The sequence below is a fragment of the Ambystoma mexicanum genome, chromosome 3q (genome assembly GCF_040938575.1).
Source record: "Ambystoma mexicanum isolate Mex_15411 chromosome 3q, UKY_AmexF1_1, whole genome shotgun sequence".
In the NCBI taxonomy this organism is placed as follows: Eukaryota; Metazoa; Chordata; class Amphibia; order Caudata; family Ambystomatidae; genus Ambystoma; species Ambystoma mexicanum.
The window spans coordinates 1,204,899,753-1,204,921,098 of NC_090926.1; the positions used below are offsets into that span (position 1 = coordinate 1,204,899,753).

At 43.6% G+C, this 21,346-nt stretch overlaps 1 protein-coding gene across 2 annotated transcripts in view; it reads right to left on the reverse strand.

Annotated features, from left to right (window-relative positions):
- ATG4D (autophagy related 4D cysteine peptidase) overlaps nt 1–21,346 on the reverse strand; it is a 276,305-nt gene that overhangs the window by 31,461 nt on the left and 223,498 nt on the right. For both annotated transcript variants that reach the window (XM_069604074.1, XM_069604075.1), the window contains exon 10: nt 1,326–1,445. In XM_069604074.1, coding sequence (XP_069460175.1) covers nt 1,326–1,445 — 120 coding nt within the window. The remainder of the gene's footprint in view (nt 1–1,325; nt 1,446–21,346) is intronic.

The following is a 21,346-nucleotide window of genomic DNA, read 5'->3' on the forward strand; positions in this document are numbered from 1 at the left end:
GTTGGTTCCACTAGTCCAACGGCTGAAGCACCACTCGGGGTCTTCTGGGATCCGGCAGAGGAGCAGAGCTTCACAGGGCTGGTCACTGGAAGGGATACTGAGGAGCCTTCTTTGGATCTTCATCGGGCTGCTCTTCGAGGGAATCTTTGCTCCAATGTAGATCTCAAGAATAGTTGCAGGGGTCCGATTATCCAAAATTCGAGCTGGCTGCAAGTCAAAGCCTACTAATGGTATGGATCTGCACCATTCAAACAGCCAGGAGTTGTCCAATGAGGGTCAACTAATGTTTCACATCCGCCCAAGAAGCGGACATTCTAGCAGCAAGGATGTGGACTGGGGCTAGATAGTCCCAGCCCCCTTCCTGGGAAGCACACACACTCCTGTGAAAGCAACAGTTTTCCCTGGCAAGTGTAGGACCTTGTAAGGACTTTCATGAGCTGAGAAGGCGGGAAGGTGGCCAAACTACAATATGGCAAAGCGCAAGAACATGTCTTGGGAAAACGCCCATTTTAGGGCACTAGCCACGTGTAGTGGTAAACTGGAATGTGCACATCAAAATTGAAGTAAAAGTGGTAATAATGTAACTGCTGCCCCCAGCTTTTCTTAGGTACATATAAAAGTAACCAAAAATCTTGTCAAAAGGTAGTGTGGTACAGTGCAGTGCAATGGGGATACATTTGTACAATGTGTGCAACTGTACAATACGAGAATTAAAAAAGGGAAAGAAAAGTTTCCCAGCACTGATATTCCAAAGAACTGATCAGTTTCCCCCCCATAACATGCAAGCAAAATGGCAGGATAGGATATAAAAAAGAAATACATTTAAAAAAAGAAGAGCTAAACGAATGAGGCTCCTAGGAAACTATGGAGGCAAAGTGGTAAAAGATCGTTCCTAACAGCAACCACTGCATCTCTTCGAGGATGGGTGCAATTTAATTTTATTAGGACTGTGATGAAGCCCTTCTAAGAATGGCGAAGGGCAGTGCTTGGATGACTCTTCTAAAACTAGAATTGGTCTATAGATGTCACTTTAACGATAGCATGTATATACAGTGATAAATGGCAACCGTGGCTGAATACCCATCCAGCTCAGATTCCCTCCTTTCAAGGTTTCTGCCATCATTTCCTGGGAGGTGAACGTTATTTCTTTGCAATTGCTCATTAATGCTGTCAATTTAATTGAAAGACTCAGATGTCAGTGTCTTGACAGAACTGGGTGCATTCCCTTACATATTTTGTTTGAGGTGTGTGCCTGTTGTGTTCGGTACTTTAACAGCGCTAAATATAGGAGAACAGATGGAAATCTGGATAGAAGGTCCACTTACCCTGGTTAGTTCCAAACACAGTGCATCAAACTCCTTCCGGTTTCGAGCATAGAAGCCCAGTGTGCAGCTGGGGTCCATTTTACTGAAGGGGAGTTTTCTCGGAGAGGTGCAGTGGAAAGTCTGAAAGAAATGGCACATTTTCATTAACAATTGTGATCATGAAAACCATCTACAGTGTGGTCCCTTCCCACTCCCCTGGTCTCTCACCATCCATCAATCCATTTCCCCAACTTGTCGCTAAAAAAAAAAAAGTACAACATGCAATGCGACCAAACCTTAATTTGTCAAAATACGTTGATCATGAGACTTCCTCCCCCTATCAACGTAGGTGCTGCTAAGCCATTGAGTCATCACTGGCATCGCTAGCTTCCACCAGTGCTGCCACCCATTATCCTTGCCACACACCACGACTGCCCAAATAATGTGACCACCAACCCTATCGACACTACCACTGCATTCACAGGGTAACTTCAGGTCAGATCTGGTAGGAGAGGCTAGATATAGGAACACAATGGTTTTTTGAGGTCTACTTGCAAGAGGATACTTCAAAGAATCGGCAGACTTCCAGCTACTGTATACATGGTAATCAATTGGAAATAAAGTACAATGCTACCCACCAGCTAATCAGTCAGTGAAATACAGTGGAACACATGGTTGGGGAATTGCATTGTGGTTTTCGTTTCCTGGCCAGTACAGAATGCCCTATAGAACACTGTTTTAACACATTACATACGGTGGTCAGTCATAATGTAGAATGCAATAATGTAGAAAGTCAAAATGTCGAAAAAATTTTTTTGAAAATAATGTCGAAAAACAATGTCGCATTTTTTCACCATTTTTAGAATTTTTCTGAAAAAATAAATATATATATATATAATTAAAATGTGTTGAGTATGAGGGGTGAGAGGGTGGTTGCGGTGGGGGGTGGCCGGGAGGTGTTGGGTGTGGGGGGTTGGGGGGACCCCCCGTAGTAAATGATACTCTTCTTGTTTATTTATAAATAAATATATATAATTAAAATGTGTTGAGTATGAGGGGTGAGGGGGTGGGGGACCCCCCCTAGTAAATGATACTCTTCTTGTTTATTTATTGATAGTGCTAATTGACATTTTTTTCCGACATTTTTTTTTCTAAAAATTGACTTTTCATTATATGTATAGGTTTGACATTATTGTTTTCTACATTTTTTTTCTACATTTTTGTAAGTCGACATTTTTTTTCCTACATTATGACTATAAACCATTACATACATACTTCCCAATTTTATAAAAATTGCACAATTCAACACTCTTAAACTGGTGACATCCTGCCCAGTTGAAGGTATTAACCATGTAAAATCGTATTCGCCAAGCAAGGAAAGCACCCCAACAGTGACAGTAAAAACTAAATATTGCGAAAGGGTTTGACAATTATTGTTTCAGAATTTGAAAAGCTCTGTGACCTTGATAGGTCAGCTGATGCTGCCTTCCCTTAGGCTACAGCTCCCCAACACAGTGAGACAGCTCAAGAGGTGAATGTGCGTGCTACAGAGACGGTGCTGAACATACCCGTCGGGTTCCAATCCCCTTAGGTCAGATGTGAAGGCAGGTCACAGGAGGCTAGACTAAAGGTCTCGGAAAGCTGTATGCAATAGAGCCTAAACTAGTCAACAAAGCAAATGATCAAAATGACATGTATGCTTCAGCCATGCTTAGGGAATGTTAATGGAGTACATAGTGAACTGCATTTTGAAATGTGTTCACCCATATGAGAATATTCACAATTCAGTGAGTATTAAGTTTTAGTTACAATTTCTTGGGTTGAGCGCCGTTACCCATCTCTGTTATGAAACTCTGCGAGAACATCTTCTAGGATGCACTCCAGACTCTGGGAAGTGTTCCAATTGCCTCTGCTATAGCAAACAAAACTGAAATAGTGTATAGTACAACGAACTATGCCTCCTGCAAAGCCAGATGCTGTAGATGCGATAAGACAGCAGATCGTAAAGCTAGGTGAAAGGTTCAAGCAATTCACGGTTGGCCTGGATTTAATACACAAGCCATGACCTCAGCTGTATAACGCTCATGCTAAATACTGATATTAAGGGCTGACCTTACGCGAACAGGTAAAAAATGAGCTAAGCAGCGTCCTGCTCCTGATGCTGGTAGGTAGAAAACGACCAGAGAAGCTTCTCGCTCCGATAGTGGGTTGAGACTATAAAATAGGCTTAGAAAATAGGTTTGCTCCGGGAGGGAGAAAGGTGGTTCTGACCGGGGTTGGAAGAAGACAGGAGGCAGACGAACAGGAGACAGCTGGAGGACGCCCAGAAATTGGCTTGAGATGCTCTCCATGCAAACTCTATTAAGAGGAGAGGGGTGAAGTCTCTCCTATTTCTGCCGGACTTTTGAAATGAAATTAGATTTTATGGATATTTGGGTAGCAAGAGGACTTTTTACTTTGCTTTTGAGATGAAATACTATTTTTTACTGAGCTGTATCAGTTTTTTACCCATAGCAAAACGGCTCATAACCTATGAACAGATCTTAATTGACTATTGCGGACACCATGACAATTCAAATTGACACCAAATCCATTTAAAGCATTTTTCTTATTTTTGCCAATAGAGACCATGGTGCTTTGATGGGTGTTTGATATTCAATATTTTCGAATTGTGCACACTACAGGCTTCCGGACTACCCGCCTACACCGCTCATCTACCTACCTTCTTGGTGTAGTACTGAGTATGAGCACCTGTTTCAGCCATTTTTAAATATCACATTGGGAAAGAGGCGAGGTATTGAGAGGGCAGATCATTCTATGGAGATTGCCTAGTGAGATCTGATGAGGTAGACAGTCGATTTTGGAGGTAGCTGCTAGGCTTCTGAAATGACTAATCTTGAGGCAGTGACCATGATGGCTGCTTACTCATTAATGTTAAAGGTATTTGTACTGCGCACCGTCACCAACGGAGTTGGGCCCCAGGCACTCTGCAGATCCGCCAAACGAGCAGCCCGCATCCAGGGCAACTGCGAAACAGCTTGGGTCCGGGTGACGAACTTGCGTCCTGGGCCATCTCGAAGTAGGCCGCGAATCTTCTGGAATCCTCCAAGAGGTTGATTCGACGAAACGGGTACCCGTTAACGGGAGTAGAAACGGTGGAGCTTGAGGCTCTATTAACCGAAAAAATGTGAAAATGTGAAAATTCACCTGAAAAAAGCGAGAAACACGCAGCAAAAGCTCGAGCGCTAAGCACGAGGACTCCCAACACTTGAACGTGCGGTAAAAATCTGAAGATGGCTGCCAGAGGCGGGGCAAAGGGAGATGGCAGTCATTGGCTGTGGTCAGTATGACGCAGAGATCAGTGATTGCTTACTACTACGAAAGAGATCAGAAACGAAACTGATACTGATTTTTCTTTACCGAGGATTCCCAGCCTGACGACGGGGAATATTCATGAGCATGTGAATCCATGCCAGACCCCATGCTGGAGAAGTTAAATAAAAGTGAGGCAGGACACAACCTTGTCTAACACCCGAGCCTACCCCAAAGAAACGGGCGTTTTTTTCGCTTCCCAAACCGTGGTGAGACATGCCTCTGTGTCTGAGTAAATTAGTGCTAGTATGGACATCAGGTACTGGGGGACCTTTCGCACTGCCAGTACCCGCCACAGCATTGTGCAGGACACAATCAAAAGCTATCCTCAAATCGCACGTACAAATGCATTTTCCTTAGTACAGTGTACTTCTGGATTATAAGGAAAAGCATAAAGCGTTGGTCCACTGTTCCACGGCCATTTTGGAACACGGCCTGATGAACCACATTATTGTTGTCAATCCAGAGGTGTAGCTGGATAATATTTTCCTCTAACAGCTTGCCAGTATCGTCTAGGAGAGAAATGGGTCTGCATCCCCTGTATACTACTGGCCTTATCCAGCGTCATTTGGTTTCCAAATAAATACGATTGGGACACCAGTTCTGTGTATAAGAGTTTTTTCCCTCACCTTATGGCACACCCGACAATGCAACTCTCCTCGGCAATGATGGAGGCACAAATGCCCTTTATAATCTTACAATTGATTTGTTTAAAACAAAACAAACAAAAACTGCCCATTCCTGCCACACCTGTGGTAAGGATTAAGCTCCTCAACTAATAGGACTATGAGAAACTAACCCCGGAGTGATGTCCATTAGTGTTTTGAAGATACCCACAGAAACAGCAGCCACAGGTATCCTGGAGACAGACCTTTAACAGGATGACAATGGTCGAGATATTCAAGATACTCACGTTGAAAAAATTAATTGTTGCAGCAGATAATTGATATTGGAGCAAAAAAAGGTTATGTCATTGTAAGGTAAATCGAGCACCTTCTCTTGGACTTAAGAAAAGGCCGTACAAGTGGCGCGGCTAGAGTTATATATATAGCTTGTTGACACGCGCCATTTGTAGTTATATATTTGGTTGTGCAAACGTGAAGCCTGCTTCCATTTGGTTTGTACACAAGTTGCAGATTCACAGGCTGAATGGTTTAGAATGTTTTTACTTGAAGGTGGCAGAGAGAGGTTGGAGTGGACAGAATGGCCTGATGCTGCTGTGATGAATCTGCTTAAGAAGAGAAAGTAAAGAAGTTCTAATGCTGCATTACCTTGTGCCTCATACTCATTATTGGCGACGTGGATCCTGGTAATCAGTAGCCCCAGCCAGTGCCTCCCTGCCACTGGACCCGAGATCGCTGTGACGTGCCTGGAAGGGCTGCTCTGTCTCGCTGCGTTGACCGTAGTGAGACTGTTTCCGATCTGGATCCTGGTGTGTTGAGGGAGGACGTGCCGTTTCTAGAACGGTTTGGTGACCACGGATCGGCGATTGGATTAACGCACAATGGACGTTGCAGACGTCCGGCAGCCATCTTAGGTTCCGGCGAGACGTGGGACATTCTTTGCACTGTGCGTACAGGGCGGCTATCTTGGGACCAGGCTGCCTATTGGGCCTGGCAGTGGCCATCTTCAAGTCAGGCTTTGCTCTGACAATTGATATTTTGTGTTTAGCCGAGGCCATTTCAGGGTCAGGCACTGCCGAAAGGAGATGGCATGGTGAATAAGCGTGACCGTTTGGGAGCAAGTTAACTGTACTGGGGACACTGCATACAAGTTGTGGAGAATTAACTTCTGGGATTAACAACTACTTTAAGAAATCATGAACATTCCAGGACCAGGGCTTTTCTTACCTACAGCAGGCAAGTCACTAATAAAATGTGATTGGAAGGAAGTTTTTTTTTTAAAATACCTGCATAGTGTGTATGGGAGCAAATTCGTTGCAGACAAAAAAAGGCTCCTTGCTTTACCATTTTTTTTTTAGGCCAGGAGGGCCAAGCCATATATAGAAAGTTGCCCGATCTGCCAGCCGCCAACCCAGAGGGCTTAAATGCTTTCGAAATAAGCATAGGCAAGTTGGATAAACTCTTCACTGTAAAGAGAACAAATTCCTAGGCAGATAACACTTCGCCGTTCAGGACCAGAGACAGAATGAGCCCATGGAGGAATGCATAACTGCCCTCTGGGGTTTAGCTATCAAATGTTATTTTCACCACTGCAGGGATGAACACTTAAGAGATCAACTGATGATACAGTGTAGTAATTACAAGTGGACAGAAGTGTTGTGGCGTGAAGGTGGTAGCGGTGTAGTCATTTCCTTGGAGAGAGCAGTAGAAATTGCAAAAATGGTAGAATACGCTGACATTTTTATTAGGTTAGCTGAAGCAGCGAGGCCAACCGGGCCAATTGCAAATCCGATTGAAAGATTCAAAGTTTGTTCAAAGGAGCATGGTCAAATATTGTCGGCAGCTTGTTCTGCACGCAAACTATTTATAGTTGCAAAATAACTCTCCTCCGCTCCCACTCCGGAGGGCAATTTTTCATCCCCTCAGACTCGATGTGATGCCATTAGCAGCTTTTTTAACTGAAAAGATATGTCTGATCCATCAGTCAATCACCAACAAAGAGCAGAACTCAAGCCATCCCTGATAAGAATGAGGTGATCCTCAGTACTCTTATTGAAGCCTTTCAATTTGAACAAATTAATGATACTACTGTATTTCAAGGCCTTAAGCAAGCTCAGGTCAGCGTCTCCAATCCCCCCCCCCTTCTGAAAAAGCCAAACATTAACTCAGAGGTGACTAACTATGGTCCAATATCTTTACTCCCACTGCTTATGAAACTTATGGAAGTGATTGGAATCCCTGCTATTTCCCGTTGTCTGGAAACTCATTTCAATCAGGTTTTTTAACCTACGATGGGTACAGAGTTTGTCCTGATTTCACTCCTGGACCACTTAGCAATGCACCAGGACCACAGGGGGGCGGGTGGTGGAAGGGGTGATGGGGGGCTTTGGGTGACTACTATTCTCGACATCTCTGCCACTTTCGATACAGTGGACCATGACACTCTTCTACGTGCTCTAGAAAAGGTAGGGATCTCCGGCATTCAATGGCATGGTATGTGTCCATCCTTGCAGAGAAAACCCGGACTGTCTCCTTTCGCTCCTGCCACTCTGCACCCTTTGCACTTTCCTGTGGGGTGCCTCCGGGCTCTACCCCTTCGCGATTACTATTTCATCTCTACTTACGTCCTTTTGGCAGACCTTGTCTCTAAACATGGGGTCCTTTTCTATACAAATGTGGACGACACATAACTTGTGAGACTACCTCTCGGCTATCAGGAGTTGAATGTCAAACAACTGGCTCAAGTTAAATGGGCTAAATACTGAGGTTTTGGAAGTCGTTTCTCAGACACAAAGCCAGGGATGCAGAGTACTGGCCAGACTCTCTCTGCCTCTGCCAGGCCCTCAGTACATCGGTAAAACGTCTGGGTGTGAAGCTTCTTTCATGAGGGTTGAGAGAAGCACAGATTACTGCAGTCTGCAACACAGGCTTTACTAAACTCAAAGTGCTCAAGGTTGACCCCTCCCTCCCTTGTTAGTAACAAAAATAGTGACTTGAACCATGTATATATTTCTATTAGATATGGGTAAACAGCGTAACTATTTTTGTTACCAACATCACGTAACTATATGCACATCAAATTATGCATTGAACATCAGAAAATCTGTGGAAGTGACTGTTGCAATCTTTTGTGTATTTCCTGTATTTCTATACACGCTTGAGTTGATAAGTGTTTTAATGTATTTGTTTTCACATTTTTTGATATGTATTGTTATATACGGATTAAAATATCTTTTGACATTATGCCTTTGGTAGGACACATTACTTGGTGAGACTAAATATCCCCCTGTGATGCGAGTAGCCCATCTACACCCGATGTGTGGTTGAGGTAGGTAGCTGGTGGTGATAGTGTTGCTTTTTCACCCGGCTCAAGGTATCAGCCCTACAGTCACTATCGTGCAGGCTATTGAGCAAACAAGACCACAGAAGGACAATGCAGAATGGTCTTCAATTTTCCATAAAATTCCACCAAAACTAAGAAATTTGGCAGAGAGAACTAAGGGCATGAGAATGAAACAGGGTGCAAGATTTCTGAGGAGCAAGCTGTGAAAAGGAATTTGGAGGATATAAAAAGGTGAGTTTGGCAAGTGGCCCGGTGTTAAAGGGGTTCAAGGAGGATTGGGATTTGTATACGGATCCAAGTGAAAACGGGTTGGGCTCTGTCCTTATGGAGCAGAAGGGGAATTAAATTTGCCTTGCAGGTGTTTTAAGCAGAACAAAGATATTCTGTGGTGGAAAGGGAGGCTCTTGCACTTGTCTGGGGAGTGGAAAAATGTAAGAACTTTATATGGGGGAGGACGTTCTTCATAGTTACAGGCCACACGCCTTTGGTAGGCATCTTCAATGGGAAAGGTTTGGACAGCGTATCTAGAAGGCTAATTAGATGGATAACAGCCATGCAGGGGTAGGCTGTTGAGGTATGCCACATCAAGGGAGAACAAATATGGTTGCAGATTCTTTATCAGGTAATGCAATTGAGGATGATGAAGGAGGTGCTGAAGTATTGGAAGGATAGGTATTTGCAAATTGCCGGTTTGGCGATGAAGAGAATTGGCAGGCACGATGAGCTGAAGACTTGGGTCTACCAGACAGTGTTGAAGTTTGTACAAAAAGGATGGCCAGTGGAGGAGCTATATGATGCGTTGAAAGTATATAGGAGGATAAAAGAACAAGTTGAGCATGGATAGAGGAATGGTGATGAGAAGTGATCCGATCGTGGTGCCTGAAGGATTGAGGGAAAGTAATGAAGATATTGCATGAAGGACACCTGGGAATTTGTAAGACGAATGGGATGATTAAACAGGAATACTGGTGGCCAGGAATAGATGATGATACTGAGGGACTGTTGAAAGATTGTGAAGGATGTAGCAACAGCAACAAAGTGCAGAGTGTGGTGGAGCCACAAATTTGGTGTAGGTTGGGGTCTGTCCTAGGACCCATTTCCGTGCGGGGTGTCAAGGCAGTGGATGTTATCGAAAAGACCAGAGGGGGGTGTGTGGTTAAGGACATCAGTGTACGCAGGGTGGTGCAATTTCTGGAATTGATATTTGGGAGGGAAGTTTTTGCGTGTAAAATAGTGTCGGACAATGGAACGCATTTATTGCTAAGGAAATGGTTGCATTTTTGGAGGAAAATTGTGTGCAGCATGCCACAACAGCTCTATATAAACTTAAGGGGAATGCCGTAGTGGAAAGATTTAATAGAACATTAATGGATGTGATAAGGATTGCTGTTGCAACAGCAGAGGATTTGGTGCATGTAGTGATAGAGAGTGTTGTACCGTACAGGTTGGCAATGCATCATACTCCGTGTCGCATTTTGCGATCTTTGTGGAGGAGACCTAGAGAGAAGAGTTATGGATGGTCAAGTCAGAGCCAAGGAGAGATGAGCATCTAAAATTGTGTCAGTGAGGGCAATGCTGAAAGGGACATTAGTGAAGGTGAGGCTTGGAAGGAGAATGAAGAAGGGTTTGATGAAGTAATCGAGGCCGCTGAGAGTAGAAGATTTTGGGTAACGCATTGCGGTTGGTCAATGCTGAGAAGTGATGCAAAGAGCAGCAGTTTTGAGTAAGGAGATGGAGAACTTTGGTGGAGTAAGGGAAGGAGGTAGGAGTAAGGGAAGGTGTGTTATATGTGGTGTGTTGACAAGTGTCTCATTGGTTATACATTTGGTTACGCAGCCTGCTTCCCTTTTGTTTCCACATAAGTTCCTCTCTCCGAGTTTAAGGCATCACCATAGAAGACCTCCATTTTTTTTCAAGGGTTACTTTCAAGCTGTAAATCTTTTTTTAAACACTGTGTGCGTCACACAGCTATTCATCTCCTTTGTGCCAACTGTGTCTTTAAATCAGTATTCACACAGCTGAGGACCACCAGTAAGGAGGATGCACCTAAAGACCCTCTCCACAAGTCTCTCTAACACAAGCAGGGCTCACAAAATCTACTAGCCCACGGGCGAGGACTTTATGAAGAGCGAGTACCGTTTCTATGATATTCAACCTTGCTGGTGAGTTTGAAATATATTTGCCATTTACTGCAAACAAACTTTGTTTAAAGTAAATGGCAATTGAGTTTCACTGTGCAGTGCTGGAGAGATGGGGGCGAGAACGAGCGTGCAGGTGGCGAGAGCAAGCAGAGGGGGAGCAAAGAAGCGAGGGAAAGAAGAGGAAGAGAGACTGGAAAAGGCAAGTGAATAAAGAAGGGATTGACGTCTTGCTATGATCCCCTTTTATCCATCAATTGTTATTTGAAAAGCGCCTAGGGCATGAAAAGCATGTAAGTGCCAATACCAGAGACCAAAAATAGAATTACTGTGGACGATATTAAAATAGATATGTTTCAAGTGAAATCCATGAGCTGGTGTATGTAGAGAACAGATGGTTGGGAAGGGAGTTTCATAGCTTAATGGCTGGGACTTGAACAAACTTTCCAATACTCTTACCATATCGAAGCATATGCTAATTAAAGACTGAATAAGCAGATCCGAGATTACGAGCCAGGCAAAAGTACTGAAATGTGCGCTGTAGGCACTTGGGACCTATTCCATGAAGGGCTTTAAATCAAGCATGTACGTTTTAAACTTCACGCGTGCATTTACAGGAAGCCAGTGGAGCTTAAGGACAGGTGAGATAATCAGTTTTATGCAAGGTTACGAGTCACAATTCTGGCTGTCCGTTTATGGACTCTCGAAATGTGATAGAGCATATTTAGACACGACCAGTAACAGTGCTTTATCGTAACCAATCATTGAGCTTATAACAGCTCATGTTATAATTGCTGCATGACTCTCCGAAATACAAAAAAGGTCTTATTTAAGTATCATAGAATGGTGATTTGATGAGCTACTGACTTTATTAACATGTTGCGTCATTGGGAGCTAGGTAGCAAGATGAACTGCCAAATTACGAACAGATGCTTGAACTTTAATATTTACTTTATCAAGGGACATTTCTTCCAGACAATTCGGGGATAATGGGCTTACAGATGTGATTAGAAATTATTTATATATTTTCTTTAAGTATTCAAGCTCAGCCAACTGGTATTCTATGTTCTTGAACATTGTAGTCAGTTCAAAGTTTTTGAAAATCATTTTGTTTGAAGATGGACCATCAATTGTGTGCCATCAGCGTAATTTTGGTTAATATCCTAAAATGTTAATTTCCAATCTTGGAGCGGTTCTTGTGTAAACAATCAAAAGTACTGTGGACAAGCTGCATCCTGTTTTACTCCACTAGATTTTAAATTCTTCCAATTCAAAGACTCCCAGTTTCACTCTGACAATCCTTTCTTTTAGGAATCAGTGTCTATTTAGAGGAATTATCAAAATGTTTGGAGACTTGCTTCAACCTTGTTAAGAGCATGGAATGGACCAGAGTATTAAAGGCTGCCAAAAGCTCCATTAACATACTTTGAGCATTTTAGCCTTGGCCCAGGAAGTTGAGGAGCCGATCTTTTACTTCTATGAGGGCCGTTTCCATGCTTCCACCTGGATGGAAGCCGGATTGGTGTCACCATGAAGTAGTTTTTCTTAAAGATGTTCCGGAATTTGGTTGGTAAGGTATTTAGGAGAAACGGGACCGTTACAAATAGGATAGTAATTGCCTTTGTCGTGGGGGTCCAGTGATTTCTTCTTATGTAAGGGAGTAACCCACGTCTTTTTGAGATTTGACAGAACATACTAATTAACCAATCCTTTGAAGGGTATCAGCAAATGCAGTTACACATGGTGTGGTGGATTACATACATTGGATTATATTGGTTCTTCCAAAGTGATTGGAGAGAAATTAAATTCAGGAATATCTATTTTATCCATTTGATCATGGATTGTAATATGGTTGGATTCAGAGGGCCTGTTAGCCAGTTCAGCTGCTAACTAATATGAATTACACTATTCAGGAGTGGGAGAAACTGAATTCATGCCTGTTTTTGGGGGAACTGAGTTGATGTAAAACTTGGAAGAGATTTTTAGGGGATGACTGCTTCAATTTGACTTTCCAATAAGGTGCATTTAGCTTGTTAATGGCTTCTTTATAAGGCGACAATGGGTTTGGGGAGATGAACAAGTTATTTACCAACTGTAGCGTTCTTTCGACTGGATGTTTCTCCCACGTATTCCTCATCTTATGATATTCGTATCCGCCAGCTTTGCTGCTTCGGAAAGAAATTCTCGGCAGAGGGTGCTGTGCACGAGGTCGTAGTGTCGATGTCCCGACGAGCTCCGTGCCGACTTCACCATCAGTATAAGTTGCTTGTGGCGCGCCCGTTGGCTCCAGTTCATTTTGAGGAAATATTCGAGGAACACCCAGGCGTGCCTCATGACTGAACGACCCTTCATGTGTGAGAAGTGTAACTAACGCAAACTGTACTGCGGGGTAGGATGGAAGATTCAATGAGGAACACGTGGGAGGAACATCCAGTGGAAAGAACTTTACAGTTGGTAAGTAACTTGTTCTTCGAATGGATTGTGTCCTCCCATGTATTCCTCATGTTATGATAGACTCCCACAGCAGAGGGAATTTTGGAGGTGGGTGTACCAGTTATTTGTCATGGACGGAATGCAGTACCGCTTTGGCAAATAAACCTTCATTGGAAGAAGCATCTAAGCAATAATGCTTGATGAAGGTATGAATTGATGCCCGTGTTGTAGCTGAACAAATATCTGCTGCAGGGACTCCCCTCATAAGAGGCCCAGAAGTAGCCATCCCCCCCTAGTGGAATGGGCTCAAAGCCCATCCGGTGGGTCCTTTCCTGCTAATCTGTAGCACTCAATTATAGCCAAAATGATCCAGCGGGATATAGTCTGTTTTGTCACTGCTAGTCCCAATTTATGCCCAGTATAACCTACAAAAAGTTGGACATCCTGACACAATTTTGACATTCTTGAAATGTAAAAACTGAGAGCCCTTTTAGGGTCCAGTCTATGCAATCTCTCCTCTTTGCCCAAATGAGGAGGAGGGTAAAATGTTGGTAATATGATCTTTTGTGACAAGGGAAAGTCAGAAACTACTTTTGGTAAGAAAGTTTAACCTTAAGAACCACTGTCATTGTAAAAAGTAGTTTAAAGCGGTTTGTTGCATGAGAGAGCCTGTAACTCACTACCCTGCGGGCTGATGTTAAGGCCTCAAGAAGGACAGTTTTTAATGTTAGAAGCCTCAAGGGACAAGAGTGCAGAGGCTCAAAAGGTATACAAGTTAGAAACTGAAGTAGCAGATTTAAAACCCAAATTGGGACATGAAAAACGACTGGAGGGTACACATTAGTAAGCCCTTTCAAGAATTGAATGATTAATGGAATTTTGAAGTAGGAAACCTCTTCCGAGGAGCGCTTAAAAATTGACAGCACAGCTAGATATCCTTTCATTGTCCCAATCTGGAGCCCCAGATTGGCTAGAAGCAATAGGAAAGAGCACATTTGGGGTGCCGCATTGAAAAGGGTCTACATTCTTATCCCTGCACTAGATACTGAATTTATTCCAATGACATCGGTACAGGGATTTAGTGGCTGGCCTTCTGGCCGAAAGCAAAATCTCCATTACGTCATCCGGAAGATCCCAATCCTTGTATCTCAACCTCTCAGAAACCATGCATGAAGGTCGAGTGATTTGACCTCTGGATGGAGAACTCTACCTTCCTCTTGCGAGAGAAGAGCCTCTCTTTGCGGAAGATGTATTGGAGGGCAGATGGATATGTCCAGAAGGTCCGGGTACCATGTCCTCCTGGCCCAATCCGGGGCAATTAGGATCATGCTTTCCCAAACTTTCTCAGCCTCCTGATTACCCGAGGAAGCACGGGGACTGGAGGAAACGCTTTCAGAAGTGGAAACTTCCAGTCCACCACGAACCGTCTTACAGCTCCTCGGAGGAAATTCCCTTGAGCAGTACTGTTCGCACTTCCGGTTGATCGTGGTCGCGAACAGATCCACTTGAGGGGTTCCCCAAAGGGCGAAGATCTCCAGAAGGACTTCCTGAGCTAGTTCCCACTCATGGGAGACTGTGCTCTGCCTGCTCAGAGCGTCTGACGCAGTGTTCTGCCCTCCAGAGGTGAACTGCCACTAGAGAGATTCCTTCTCTTAACGCCCAGAACCAGAGCTGCATTGCCTCTCTGCACAGTGGTAGTGACCCCTACGCCTCCTCTCCTGTTGAGGTAGTACATGGCCACCATGTTGTCCGTCATTATCAGGACATTCTTTCCCTGAACGGAGGGCAGGAAGGCCTTCAGTGCTAGTCTGATTGCCCTCAGCTCCAAAAGGTTGATGTATAGTTTGGACTCCGATGTAGACCAACGACCGCTGATTGTCAGATCGTTGGTGTGGGCTCCCCACCCCGTGAGTGAGGCGTCCGTCACTACTGTTCTCTCCGGCCAAGGTTGCCAAAAAGATTCTCCCTTGAGGATGTCATCGTTGCAAAACCACCATTGTAGATCCTGAGAAAATGTGCTCGGGATTTGCAGAAGATCCGACATACTCCCAGAGAATTGGGACCACTGAGTTCTGAGGGCCCATTGAAGAGATCTCATCCTCAGTCGAGCCTGTGGCACCAGAAAAACGCAGGATGCCATTAGGCCGAGCAACCTCATAAAATCAAAGACAGGCAGATGTTGGGCATCCTGGAACTTTGTTACCATCTGCAGAATGTGGAGAGCCCTCACCCCGGGAGGAGAGGCTTTGCCAGAGGAAGTATCCAAGACTGCCCCGATAAACTGGAGCTTTTGGGATGGTATCATGTAGGACTGCTTGAAATTGAGGGAGAAGCCCAGATGTGAAGGAAGTGACAGGTGATTGACAGATGTTCCTGAGCTTGTTCGGGAGAATGCGCTCTGATCAACCAATTGTCCAGGTAGGGATAGACTTGAATCCCCCCTCTCCTGAGACTCGCTGCCACAACCGCCATCAGTTTGGTGAAAACCCTTGGGGCGGAGGTCAGCCCGAATAGCAGAACTCGAAACAGTTAGTGAGCACCGCCAACCGCGAACCTCAGGTACTCTGTGCTTGGGATGGATCGGCACATTCAAGCATGCATCCTGTAGGTCCAGTGATACCAACCAGTCTTGGAGTTGAAAAGCCTGAAGGATCTGAGAAAGGGTAACCATCTTGAACTTGTCCTTCCTGAGGAACTTGTTCAAGTTTCTTAAATCCAAGATGGGTCTCAATCCTCTGCCCTTCTTTGGGATGAGAAAGTAGGGAGAGTACCAGCCCTGGTTCCTCTCTGCTACAGGTACATGTTCTATTGCACCTTTCTCTAGCAGGGTTAACATTTCCTACATAAGAAGTGGATCTGGAATTTTGACAGAGTTGGTTCCCAGTGGATGGTCCTGAGGCCCTTTTTGGAAGGGGAGGCAGTAACCTTGAGCTACTGTCTCCAGTGCCCAAGCATCTGAAGTAATGCCCTGCCATTCTTTCAGATGCTGTGAGAGTCTGCCTCCCACTGGGGCTTTGTGTGATAAGGCCTCAGAGTGACTTGGAGGCGGCTGTAGGAGCGGCGGAGGGCAAAGATGCCGTTCCAGAGGCTGGTTTTGCACTTTTTCCTCGTCCACCACGAGCGACATTCCTTTTACCTCTTTGTATTTCCTGTCCTGTCCTCTTCCTCTACCAAAAGAGGAGTAGTACCGGAAAGAACGAACTCTCCAGGAAGATGAGCCCGAATAAGGTTTCTGAGGCTGTCGCATAGAGGTGCTAAGAGATTTAGCCGCTGCTTTTGAGGTCTGCAGTTTTTCTAAGTTTTCATCAGCATTACTGCCAAACAGCCTCATAACATCAAAAGGCATGTTTAGTAGTCTGGCCTGCACATCTGGTGCAAACCCAGACTTGCTCAACCACACAAATCTGCATAGCACAGTGCTTGCAGCCATGGATCTGCTGATACTATTGTTGGGTGTCTTGACCCACGTGCAAGCTATCATGCTACAACAATTGGTGCTGTGGGCTTAGAAAATTCAAGATGGCGGAAAACCCACATGTGCGCCGAAATCCAGGAAAGCTGCGCAGTTTGTGCGCACACCAAAATGGTTGCCTCACTTGCCACCCACCAATGCGAGAATGATAGGCCGGGGTGCCATGAGGGAAATGGGTTGCCAAAGGAAAAACAGTAGCGCCGGTTAGCTTCAAAGCGCTTTAAAACCACCCTGTGTTTCTCTGAAGGCAGGCTCAAAATGTCTATTTTAAACATTGCAACACATCTAAAAACTCACTGGACACCAGCAGACATTTGGTAGAATGGAGTGTTGTGTGCCTACAAAATCTGGGAAATGAAGAGCCCAAAACAATGCTTATAACAAAACTGCTAAGGAGTCAGCAGTTTAAGTTGCACTGGATTTAAAGACACTAAAATCGAAAATGTTTAGATTAAATGAGTGACCTATGTTTGGTGTCACATGCCTTTGTAACTGTTGAAATGTCATAGTTTTGCACTTAGAATCAGCATTCTAGCTGCATGTGTAAAATTGCAAGTTAATTTAAAAAGCAACAACAAAAACATGACAGCTGAAAGTCTGGCTTAAGGAACTTGATTTTGCTTGACAGCTACCCCCATCAGGAGTGAAACTTGAGTCACAACTGTGTTCCCAGGCCTATCTGCCTTTTGCTGGCCACACTAAGGATATACCATCTCTCTGATAATTGAATTAAGGGGAGCCCCCTACAGAATACAGGAGCTCTGAACAATGTAACCACCTTCACCCAGGCAGATGGTTTATGGCAGGAGTCGTAAATGGTCGTAAAAGGTGGCTTCCTCCTGAAGGAAAGGGGAGGAGCACTGCCTGTGAGAGCAAGCTGGCTTGGCAGAACTGGAAAAACCAGAAATTCAACCTTGTGCTGAGGGTAAACCACACCCCTTTGGAGCCAGAACATAACTTTAAAAAGATGGATCATTCATAGAGCGGACATGTGAAAATTTTATAAATGATACCATAATTCTTGTGATTTTTCTGCCCACAGTTTAAGAGGTTTTTAGAACCGGTGGTATGTTCAGGGGGGCTTTAGCGGAAAAGTGGATATTACTCTAAATGTATGCATGTTAAAAATCTGAAACTTCATCAATTAATGTCCCTACTCCCTGCGCACATGTATGTAAAGTGGGGTCAATGTCAGAAATGGCAAAATCAGTTAAAAAGTGAAATATGTGCCATTTCTGAATGCAAGCTCCTAGAAACAGCAGATTTGGGACAGTATACCTCATGTGATATGTGACATGGGTATGTAATTTCAAACAACTGTGTAACTGTGAAATATGTGTTTTGATCATATATAGATTTGGGTGCACAGATGACAGGGGAGTTTTTTTTAAGAGATCATAAATGGCTGACATCACTCTGACACAACTTAGCTCCCCCAATCAGGGGAGAAATGAAAGCTGGACCAATGACAAGTGAGAGGGGCAGGTTTAGTTATGACCAACACACACACCCACTTGCAGAACATATAAATGGACTACTGAAACTTAGGTAGAGACCTTCATTTCCATCTGCAGCTGGAAGCTCTGCCGGAAAAATCCATACTTTACCTCCATCAACCTTCAAAGAGCCAACACTTAGACTCCAAGATAAACCAGAGATTTCAAATCCCTCAATCTCCAGAATCCAGAAGCAGTGCTGTACCCAGAGAGAGAGAGTGCTGACCCCGATGCTGTGAGCAGTTCCAGAGGCCAGGCGCTGTGAGCGGAACTCGGGAAGACCTGACCAGACTGAAGTCCGTGACCAAGTCGCTTTCCTGTTTAAAATCTCTCGTGAGTACTCAGCAAAACTCAGCACACATCTCTTAGTTAAAATCATATAATTCAATCCATTTTTAATCTAAGTAGAACTGCAGCTTAGCAATTGTGTTATCCTGCCATCATTTTTAAAACTGAAAAAGTGCTGCGTTTAAAATTTGCAAAACCAAAAACGACCTTTACTAAATCGCTCATATCTCCGCGACCGTTTGTCTTAGAGACTTGCAGTAACTTTCATCTGGAAGCTGAGATCCTAGGCTTTCCTAGGACCCCACAACGATATTGCTAGCCCTTGTAGTTCCTCAGTAATCGCACCAGACGCATTCGCGAATTTTACCGCGATTTGCAAATTTCTTCACGTGTAAAAATCAGCTGCTGCTTGCCTTCCATTTGCCAGAAAATCGTTTGCCTCATAAAAACTATCCCTGAATCATTGCAAGAGTGAGCCTGAGCTAATATTAACTAGATATCACTCACCCTGAACCTCTGAAAGGGAATTAAAAGCATTTCCAACATATTTCTCATCCATTGCTAGCACATATAAAAGTATTTGGGCCTGTGTTTTCAAAACTCCTATCTGTTTTCTTTAAGCGTGCTTGGGGGGGATTGAACTGAATTACATTGATTGCATTTCTGAGAACTGTATGCTTTCCTCCCATTTCCTTGCATCCCATAAAGGGGGGGGGGGGAGTGAATAGCCAGAGAAAAGTGATTACATTGTTTGGTTGAAATCATATTGAGTATTTTCTGTACTGCATTCATTGAATAGTGCATCCACCTGAGCTTACATAAAGCATTCTTTACCACCTTCTTCTTTTGTTCCTATTTACCAGTGTGCTATCTTATCCATTTCATGTCAACTCATTAGTGATTATAAAGAAGTGTGCTAGTGCCAGATTCTCCGTTGTTAATATTTATCATATCAGATTAAGTGTGATATTCAATTATTAATTTACTATAAAGCGTGATATCTATATCTATTGTTTAAATTATGAAATAAACCTTTTAACTTGCAAAACAGAACTACTTCTTGGCTCAGTGGGGTCAGGAGGATTCCAAGAGAGGGGTGTTATATAGGGGTAGTCATCCAGAACGCATGAACTGGACATAAAGATATATCAATAAGGGTTTTCATTCAGTATTATAGACTAGGCGTTGACTTAGCTGTAGTGTTGAATTGAATCCTCTTACACTATCAAATCAAATTCTTTAATGTGATATAGTATGAAAATAAATTCAAACTTTACACATATATTAATAGACATAAAAATCATACATATATATGAAATCATACGCATAAAACCAACACATCAAAGATCACTATAAATAACATCTGAATCAAAATGCAAATCAAGTAAAATAAGAGAAAATGAGAGTCTAAATAGAAGAGAAATAGATATGGTCACTAAAGACCTTCAGATTATTAATTACATAATTTTTAAACGGCTTTGGCGGGTTTGCAAACACCCTCAAGTCACTACGTAAAAATCAATGTTAAAGTTCACTCAAGTTTCCACTTCATGTTCTATCTGTTGCCAGACATTATACAGGGCTATGAATAAATGCATGTTCGATGTGTTGGTACAGTACTGCCAAAACCTAAATTTGGGTATATAAAGCAGATCATGCACAAATTCACCCAAAAAATGGACAATAGTCTTCTTGAGTGCTCTACATTGCGTTAGTACATGTCTAGCGGTCTCTAGGCACACAATATTTACATATTCGGCAAGTTCGCTCAGCTGTAGGTATATTTTCTCTTGCTCCTATTTTAGATAAGGTAGGCAGTTGTTCCAGTCTGAATAGAATAATGAAACGGCGGAGTCTTCTAGTTGGACAAAGGAAAAGACTATCAGCAATATCCAGTCCAGACTGGAGACATTCCCCATTGCCTCCTTTCCATCTTTGACAATATTCAGGAAGCCTTCCCTTTCCTCGCCTTCCGGAATATGATCAGCCGCCGACGAAATGCAGTCCCACAGGGTATGGATGAACCTGGCCAGGTGACATTTGTAGACTTGAGAGCCATGCTAACTGAGGTAAATAACTTACAGGCCCAAGCATCCACCTTATCTTCTATCCAAGGGGAATAGATGGATAGGCTGTTTGCCTTGACGAAGTTCCTGCCAGAATAACCAGACTTTCTAGAGTGGGATGCCTCCTTAAGTAATCTGGGTCAGAACTCGCAGTTCTGTACTTCTTCAGAAAATTACTGTTGACTGCAGAAACAGTATCAGGAACCTCCCAGCTTTTCCACTGTCGTCTGAAGTGCCCTATTGAAGGGGAGAATTGGGTCCTTCTGGGGGCCCTGGTCAAGTATATCAGTCATATCATCCTGATCAAATGTGGGGGGGGGGATCTACCCCAGCCCATGTATTCCACATTCCTATTCATTAAACTCCTGTACCCTGAATATGCATGTTCTGCAGGGTCAGGTTTTGCAAACTCTAGCTCTTGACAATCAATGCCACTAGCAGAGTGAAGGCTATCACACAGTTCTCTGTTTCGATTCTGGTACCATATTGCACTCCAAAAGGAGAAACCTCTTCCTCTTCTGAAGCACTTTCTTCAAATATAGAAGACAGACTTAAAGTCTGACTTAGATAAAGGAGTAAAATCTCCTTTCCTGTGCTTGAGTGAGGGTCGAAGGAATCTTCGATGGTATCGAAGGAATCTCGAAGGCACCGATGACTTCTTCGACAAAGGTGTCGAAAACACTTGTGGCTTCGATGTTGAAGTTGATGGCGTCGACGAAGTCGTCGAGTGCTTCGACGATTTATGTTTTTTGTCGTGTCGGGGAAACTATTTTCGATGAGTCTTCAACGATTTAACATGAACTCAAGATTT